The sequence below is a fragment of the Hibiscus syriacus genome, unplaced genomic scaffold (assembly GCF_006381635.1).
Source record: "Hibiscus syriacus cultivar Baekdansim isolate YM2019G1 unplaced genomic scaffold, ASM638163v2 tig00111398_pilon, whole genome shotgun sequence".
NCBI lineage: Eukaryota > Viridiplantae > Streptophyta > Magnoliopsida > Malvales > Malvaceae > Hibiscus > Hibiscus syriacus.
Genome location: NW_024063081.1, coordinates 1,496,679 through 1,505,978, shown reverse-complemented (window position 1 = coordinate 1,505,978; position 9,300 = coordinate 1,496,679). Strand labels below are relative to the sequence as shown.

The window sequence follows — 9,300 nt, the reverse complement described above, 5'->3', positions numbered from 1 at the left end:
AGAGCCAGGATAGTAAATTGTACAACTCCATTTAATCCATCTAAAAATTTGGTATTGCACACTGAGAGTTCCAATTGAATATTTGTTAACAATTGAGCAGTCACATGTTAGCATGTGGCATATGTTGTCAACACATGTTAGATTGTATCAGATCAGAGCATCCAGCATCGGCAACCTGGCAAGTCTTGTGGCCCTTCGAACCATCTATCCCACGATGGGTTTATAGGACCATTTGTTCTGTAATCACAATCACAATCAAAGCATTAGACGTAAAAGCAACTTTGGTCTAAAACAGAAAACATGATGACAATATAAGTTATTGTAATTACAATGGAAGGAGTGGATCTGGTCTGTTCACCGTACGAAGCAGCATACTGAGGGAAACAAAGAAAGGCAGATACTAATTCCGGTCAAACGTGTTATCATACAACTAAAGTGAGCGAAGCAAACCGACAGTTGATTGAGTTAATAAATTAGATCGAGAAGCCCAAGGTAACATGACTATCTTGAAAGATAATCAGCATAAAAAAGGACTTTTGAAACCTCTATTGATGGAGTTTGCTAATATAGTGATAAATGTTTTGGTCCTCCTTTCTACTTTTGAAGTTTCATGGGAAAGAAGAACTTGGTTCTTAAACTTACTCTTCACACAATGTTGAAACATTATCTGTTCTATCAAGCTCTTCCACCTCTTCCTGGAAAAATGTTGCACAGAGAAAGAATCATCAAGTGTTAATGGATAAGGCAAATTAGCCACCACCATGTAGAGGTGCACACCATGTCTGCAAAAAGTTCCTTTATTTAACTGATGGAAAACATCACCGATGACGGTGAAGCATAGCAAGATTAACAAAACAAATACCAATTCAAAAAACTCTTTTCCATAACAAAGACTTTCCAGAAGCATTTTAAACACTGAACATTGCCTTAATTCTTCATCATGACATATAGGGGAGCAATCAAAGTACGGTTTATGATGCCGAAAAGACTTAACCAGAAGAGGCTTTCATTAGTAAATTCAAGGAAAAGAATCAAAGAAAGTTTAGAACTTGATGAATGAATCATATCTTCAACATCCCTGGTGGATTTTATTGTAAGTTCAAGAACTCAAACTTTGCACAAAATAAGGAAACTATTAACCACCCAATTTAAAAGATCTGTTTTGAATAGTTTTCATCCAAATAAAGCTTGTAGCATAAAGATGTTAGCTTTCTCTTCGAATGGCTTCAAGCCACCAAGTTGAACAAACCAATTACATGGATTAATCAAAATAGTGGAATTATAACCATCATTTCCTTTAAAGATTGCAAAAGGGAATTTTTTTAAAAGAAAAAACTCAGGCTTTCTGATCGTGGTATATTCAAATACTTTTTTTAAGCTAGATTCAGTCTCCACCTTTTTTTATTCTTAAATTGATCAAAGTACAAACAAATTTAAATCCCGCCACTTAATTTCTAGAGAAACTAAGAGCAGAACACAACTGAAAACATGCACAATCCAAGAAAAAAGAGTGAAAATAGGAATAAAAGAAACAAAAAAAAACTGACCTCAAGGAACTTGGATTCTTGTTGGACACGCTTGAGTTCAGCAAGAATCCGATGTTTGCCTCTGGTATCAGCTGCTGCTGAACCAAACGCTTGATGTTCATCTGCGGACGAAGCCGTTTCGGAGTCCATCGCATCGCGCTCGCCTGGCCACTTGAAAAAAGATGAATGCCAGTCGCTCGTTCGAGATCACAGTACATTTGTTTTCCATTGCTCCATTTTTAATTTATTTTCGAAATTTGAATTTTAACAAGCATCCAACACTTTTAGACCCCTGCAGATCTAGAGCTGTTCGTACAAAGCTTTGATATTTTGGTTGAAGCTTGTTTTCTCTCTCTCAAAATTCTGAAAACACAAACCATTAATAGGTTAAATTACAAATTTCATCACTCAAATTTATTCTCACTCGTATTTGGTTATTAAAATTTTAAAATTTTAATTTAATTATTTAACTTTAAATATTGATTTTTTTGTCACTCTTCCGTTTTCTCAACTATTATTGTCTAGTGAAATTGATTATTTTAATTTTTTAGTTATATAGGAAACAACTCGTTTCTCGACCACAGGTTCTCGTCGATCATTGTTTTTAGCGATGTTAGACTCAAATTTTTTAACTTGTCTTATTTCAATCCTCAAGTTTAAATCTAACTTCCATTTCACCCAAATCTCATTGAACCAACAATCACTACCCTTGTTGCCCACAACCACTACGTCAGATGGAATATATGAGACAAATATTGTAGTGTTCTCACATTCAAACTTTATATTTATCTATAAAATCTTACTTACCGTCAGACTTTGTTTTATCAATAATTTAGATATCTGTTAAGCTTATTAAGTTACTCAAATATAAAAGAATGAAAAGTTGGCTTGCTTAATCCACCACGAATCATCTCAAAACTCCAACATTTGCTTGAGGTTCCCAATGATGAGAATGCAAAAGAGATAATGAAGAAATACACATTTCAAAATCAATATGATTGAATATTTAAAGGAGGTAAGATACAAGAACTAAAGTGTCCAATGCTAGATGCATGTAGTTTGAGGTGTTTTCTTATTAAACATACGCTATAACCGTGTTAAGGAGATAAAACGAGTTTGGTGAAAAATTTTAAGATTCATCGGCTGTCGTATACGATGGTCAGTCACAACAAGTAATAACTAAAATCTGGATAGATGAAGAGAAAATAAGAGGAAGAAAAATGAGGATAAGAAAAAATGGATTTTATATGGATTATGTCACACCCCAATTAAGGGGCTAAAATTTAAAAAATTATAAAATAGTGAATTTAATTTGATATTTTGGAAGAAATTGAGGATTAAATTATAAAATCGCAAAGTTAGAAGATCATTTTAAGAAGTACAAGAAATTCAATGACTAAACTTATAATTTAGCCATTTTCTTTTATGAGAGAATTATAAGTTCTCTTCCCCGATTGTTTTCTGCAGAAAATGCTCAATTTTCCTCATCCGGTCAACTCACTTTCAACTCCGATCTACTCACCGTCTGACCTCCAATCGATGGACCGAAATCACCATCATGTTCGTTGTCAACCGAGGAACAAAACCCCTCAAACCTTTCGTCGTGAATCGTCGCCGTTCGTCGTTAATTTCAGTCAGAAGTATGATCGGTAATAACTCGATTTCAGTTGGTTTTTCGTCGATTCACGACGATCCGACCATATGTTTACGACACATTCCGCACCATCGTGTTCCTTGCATCATTCCGAGTTTACCAGTGTTCTCCGTTTCTCCTTCGTCACCGGCGCGTAGAGGGATGAGACCGTCAAAATTTCTGACATTTTGGCATCGAGCTCTCCGCCGTTCAAAATTACGAACCGAGCTTTATAAGTGCCTCAAAATCGCTTAAAATAATTTTTAGGAATTTTTCCAGGAATTTTTCGACACCGGGTTACTGTTCACGCGCCGGACGCGCCACCCCTCGAGATTGGGCATCGTCTGGGTGATAATTTTGTAATTAATTTCTATTTGGGTGCTATTCGTGTAAAATTCGGGTGTTAGTTTAGTAAATATTAGTAGAATGTGGCTAATTTGGTAATTAATTTTTGTTAGGGTGATATTTGTGTAAAATAGTCGACTGTTGACCAGCGTTGACCACAGTTGACTAGAACTTTGACCGGCTTTGACTGGGCATTAAACGACTTTTGACTTCGATCGAGTATACCTATCCTAACATTTTTTGACGTTCCAAATCCGATTCTGCAGTCCGTTTTGACTGAGAATACTCCGGTATGGTAAAATTATGAAAATACCCTTATGTTGTAGGATGACAAGAATTATCCCTGGAAGTTGGTTAATAACTCTGAAAAGACATATTGATCCGATATAATTACAAATGTGCATAAGAAATAATAGTTTTGTTTAGAAAATTTGGATAACTGATTTTTAACGCCAAAAAGGGTTTGCGCAAGATGCTAAAAGTTTGTTAAAGAATAATTTCAAGATCAGAGAATGTTCAGGAAAGCAATTGACCATAGGATCTTTAAATTATAATTATTTTCTTTAAGAGCTATTATCGAAATTATTTGGTTAAGAAATTACGAAAATACCCTTAAGAGGTAAAATAGTCTGAGTTGACCCTGAATGAGAAAGTACTTTGAGGATTTGTACTTAACTCGATTAAGTACGAATTTAATTGTTAAGATCCTGTCTTTGTACAAAAAAATTCATGATATTCCGTTTGTAAATTATGATAAGGCACTTGACCCGAAAATATTCGAGTAATGAGTACATACCTGAAGAATAATTTATCGGGGGTATTCTACTGTCAGAATTGTTCGAAAAGACTGAAATAAATAATAAGATTGGATTTAATAGTAAGATCGGACGGAAGAAAAAGATTAAAATACACTGAATCTGTAAAATGACCAAAATACCCCTGTAATAGAAATGACCAAAGAATATCACCAAGCTCAGAAATGATTGGATATCCTCGAGCTCTGAAATGAATGGAATAAAACTAAACACCAAAATTACCAAAATAACCTTATAGCCTAAACTAAGTAAATGTCTTGGATTAATTAAGGAATCCAAATAAACATAGGTATTGGACTACATTTAAAAGTAATGGAACACAATTTAAGTAAGTAGATCAACCTAAAGCTATGTCAATACCTGAATGGCATAGATATTACTGGAATGCATGTTCGTCTTCTCAAGTTTGGCTCAATGATAAATTTTGGAAGTATTCAGCTCAACTCAACTCTAGATCGCATTCAGTACTAAGAATTGGACGTTTGTTCGACAAATCAACCACGAAGACCAAATTGAATGAAACGGAAGTACAATATATATCTGAAATTCAGTAACGTTTGAATTACTCTGGAAAATCCCGAAGTAACTGGAATAGACTTGAATGCTAAATGAACTAAGTAACCTCAAGGACTAAGGATTAAGTAAGTGATTTGGATGAGTCTGGAAACGTTAATGAACATATATGATGTAATGTTCTTATGGGTCTTGAACTACAATCAAGCATGCCAGCATTTCATGATATAGTGGAAGCTTGACATGAAATAAAGACATTGGAAGATTTATTCAATGATGATTCCGAAGATTATATATGGACTAGAATTTGTAGTATTAAAGTGTAAATACCCTGTAAGGACAATGAATTGACCAGTCAATAAGCATTAATTATGGGAGATATTCATCTGAAGTTGTTTGATAATGAAATCAATCGACATAGACTGTAAATGTTCTGAATCTTCATTTCTTCCTTATCAGCCCAAGTCATATTCTGAATAACTGATGATTTCGTTAGTTATTGAACTCTTCCTATAGCGATTCTAAATTTCGATATCTTATCGGTATACTGAAGATTCATGTTTCTCTACCTGCTAAGATTATCCAGTACCTCTGAATAATTTCTGTAAACTCTGGTGTCTTCCCTAATCACCTAGATATTTTATATGATTTCCGTTTTGATTTCTATTATAATACCTGACCTGGATTCTGATCGGATACTTGACATGGATTCTGATCGGATACTTGACATGGATTCTGATCGAATACTTGACCTGGATTTTGATCTGATACTTGACCTGGATTTTGATCTGATACTTGACCTGGATTATGTTTTGATTTTTGATATATCCGTTTACGAACAGAACATGTTTTATTTGGGGGGTAATGTTGGAGGAAGTATACCTGGAGGCTCCTTGGCTGTGTGCTCAGGGCCTTATTTACCGGCTCCCCTGCTATGTGCTCAGAGCCTTACTGGACTTGACGGTGGGTGTATGGTTTTGGGGAACATACACATTTTGGACTTGACGGATGGGGGTATATATATATATGTTTTAAAAAGATCTGAAAAGTTACATGATTTTTGGGAACACACTAAAAAACCTATTCTGATCTCCTGAACCTAAACATCTCAAATATTTTCCATCAGAACTGAATACCACCTGTTAATACTTGAAATATCAATGGGACCTCAGCTCAGCCTAAGAAATCTGTAAATATCTGAACCAATAAGGAAAAATACATTTATCTGTATCTGCATGTTCTTCAGCATCATCTGGTAGTTCTGTATTACTGAGCTTTCCGAAGCTCACTTTGTTACTCACCTTTTCAGGTTAAAAGAATCGTATCAGTTCATCTATCAACATCAGTAAAGAAGTTATTCTGGAGTTGCTTGTAGAGTATGGTACATGTGATTAGGGGGCATGTAATTGTATTTTGTTTTATATACGAGTCTGAAAATCTGTTTTATTTTTAAATAGTGACAAATGATTTTATGAGTTTACATGTTTTAATAAAAGTTTTAAATTTTCCGTTATTTTTACAGTGGGTCGCTCCGGTGGCCCTAATGTGACACCTCAGATCGGATCGGGTTACCCGCATCGGTCTGGGGGTTACAGATTTGATGTCGTTTTGGTGTAAATTTGATTTTTCTAAAACAACATCATTTTGATATTGTTTATCATGCCATAACATCATTAACTATTCAATGGTAAAAATTTCAATGATTACATTGAAAAATTTCAAGTTTAGTGACCAAAATAGTAGTATGAAGAAAATTGAATGATGAAATTTGTAGTTTACCCAAATTAATAAAGATAAACTGCATTGGTAGTCACTAAAATTTTAGGATATTTTTACTTTAGCCACCAAGCTTTTAAAAATTGCATTACAGTCATTAAACTTTTAATTCAGTTTCATTACAATCACTATGTTTAGTTATCGTTAAAAAAAATCTGATGTGACTCATTATCTTCTTCCTCTACTCTCTTTTTCCTACATAACCAAACTTTCTTCTTCAATGTCGAACTCTTAACCCACCACCTCACCATCTCTACTGGATTATTTTTATGTCTAATGTATATTTATCAATTTCTGCATTCACAACTTTTATCTTATTGAGTCATACAATGATAGATAAAAACAAGTGGTTGGCAAAAAGAGATGAACCTCTATGCACTAGGTTGTTTTGTAAATTCATTTTTTTTATATCAACATCTTTTATGCACTTGCATTTGTATAATATGAACTCTCCACTCGAGCTCCATCTAATTTTAAATGTGAGTAAAATAATATGCTTTCAAGAGGTGAACTTCTATGCGTAAATAGTAAGTTGTTTTTAGGGTGCACATATTCTATATATTAAAGTTGTGAACCTTTGTGTATGTACAAGGAAATGAAACAACTTAAGTTGAACTCAATCCATATTAGCCTATAACATGTTATGATTGAGTGTCTTATTAACCTTAGTAGGGGTAATGAAGACAATTAATGTACTTTCTTTAGACTCGAAACTCATTTAGTGAACTACAAAAGTCAACCTCAAATAGAGTCATATAAAATCTTTATTGAAATAAGTACACATGAAGATTCATAACCATTATTTGTTCTTTGTTTGTTGTTTTAGGACATTCTTTTTATGTAATAGGATAACAAACATGTTTGGGTAAGATTTTTAATAAAATATGTATGAGTAGGATTTACATTTTGGCAGTTCTTTGCTTTCTATGTTTTTTCTTCTTCTCGTATTAACTTAATTTTCATTGTTTTTTTTCTTCTTTTCCTCGTTTTTCTTACATGCATCATATGTTGATTTATGTTTGGCCGCTAAAAACCGAAGGCGTCCATGATTGGGATAAACCTCATAATCTAATGATGGGTTGAGTATAGTAGTTTGTGGACTTATTTGATAAAATAACGACTTCAAGTCAAGAAATTGTAAATATAAATCTCGTGTCCTCATGAAAATTGTTCTATTAGAGGATCCTCTTATTAGTTTATAAATTTATCATCATCATTATTATATTATAAATTAAGTACAAGTAATGTAATAGCGGGCCCTTGAGATGAAGTCAATGTTGTAAATATTTATGAATAAGTATTTAATCATATGTTTATAAATACATTGGTACACGTGAGTTCAAAATGACTAGAACGGAACTTCGTAGCAAACAGTGCATACATTTGAAAATTATTTGACATGGAATTACATTTGATAATGACTTTACATGCACACTGTCTTTGTCATTCATATAACAAGAGATCCTTTAAACCATTGGATTCATTCATCAGAAATCGCCACAGGAGAACAAACCCCATTCTCAAAAAGCTAAAACTTCTCGCCCAAACAATTTTCAAACTACCCAATGGTGAAATCTCTCACTAGACAAAAATGTATAGCATTCTACATTCAGCAAATGAGTGACCATCTTTATGGATTTTTTTCTGGGTAAACTATACTTTTAGTACCTTAACTTTTTCTTTTATTCCATTTTGATACATAAACTTTATTTTTTTCAAAACCATACATAATGTTTAGTTTAGGTTTCATTTTGATATCCGCTGTTAAAACCTTAATAGAACCGCTGATGTGTTATCATAAGATAATACAACATCATTGAAGAAAATAAAAAAAATGTTACATCAAAAGTTCTATTAATTTTTTAACGACAAATATCAAAAATGAAACTTAAACTAAACATTAGGTATAATTTTGAAAAAAAATAAAATTTGGATATCAAAATAGAATAAAAGTAATAATTTAGGTACTAAACATGTAATTTACCCTTTTTGCTTGGAATGTACTTGATAATATTTAAAATTTTAATATATAAAACCGAAGTGTCATGATTTTTAACGCTAAAATGCAAAGAATAGAACAATTTGGGTTAGAATTGGCACGGTTTCTCTTCGAATTTTGTAATGACTTTTTCCATAAGAAAAACTATAAAAATTGTAGATTTTTAATACTGTTATATCTTTCACTCAAAATATTATACAAGAGAAATAGAGTTATCAATGTTTTCCTTTAATATAGTGTTATTGTCATAAATCTATATTAGTTTTTTTCTTTTTCTTTCTTTTTTTTTTGGGGGAAAAAAAGGACTGACTCATTAACAAAACTGATTTTGGATTGGAATTTTTTTTTCAGCTATACAACTTGATTACAAACTGTTAGCAAATCAATGTATGTACATGCAAAACATACGAGAAAACCGTCCACGTTCACAATAGAGAGCTGAAGTCACCAGGCAAATGCATTGTAATAAAAGCTTCAATGCTTCTAAATTTCACAATATGTATGGAAGGTTTGAAGAGATTTACCTTTATAAATTATCCCAGCTTGCCATGTTGTCTTGCTTTGGCTTTTCATGTTATCATGAACAAAATAATCAGTGTTTCTGTCATAAAAAAATTGGAATCGTCAAAGGGTTTTAACATAAACAGGAGCTGAAAATCAGTGGATAGTTGTTATCAAACCTGATTTTGTAAG

General features: G+C 32.8%; 1 protein-coding gene across 2 annotated transcripts; it reads right to left on the bottom strand.

Moving 5' to 3' along the window:
• Window positions 1-75: 75 nt before the first annotated feature.
• Window positions 76-1,869, bottom strand: LOC120161225 (guanine nucleotide-binding protein subunit gamma 1-like). Of its 2 annotated transcripts, XM_039171487.1 has the most exons (4): window positions 1,548-1,869; window positions 643-695; window positions 330-374; window positions 76-237 (listed from the first exon to the last, which is right to left on the bottom strand). In XM_039171487.1, the coding sequence occupies exons 1-4, from the start codon at window positions 1,674-1,676 to the stop codon at window positions 153-155; spliced, it is 312 nt and encodes a 103-aa protein (XP_039027418.1). In that variant the 5' UTR covers window positions 1,677-1,869; the 3' UTR covers window positions 76-152. The 2 variants fall into 2 exon arrangements, with proteins under 2 accessions (XP_039027418.1, XP_039027419.1); XM_039171488.1 differs by lacking the exon at window positions 330-374.
• Window positions 1,870-9,300: the final 7,431 nt, after the last annotated feature.

Coding starts and splice junctions, on each gene's coding strand:
- LOC120161225 (XM_039171487.1), bottom strand. CDS start 1,676: ATGGACTCCGAAACGGCTTCGTCCGCAGATGAACATCAAGCGTTTGGT. Junction 696..1,547: donor AAGAATCCAAGTTCCTTGAG/GTCAGTTTTTTT, acceptor ACATTTTTCCAG/GAAGAGGTGGAAGAGCTTGA. Junction 375..642: donor GTTTCAACATTGTGTGAAGA/GTAAGTTTAAGA, acceptor TGTTTCCCTCAG/TATGCTGCTTCGTACGGTGA.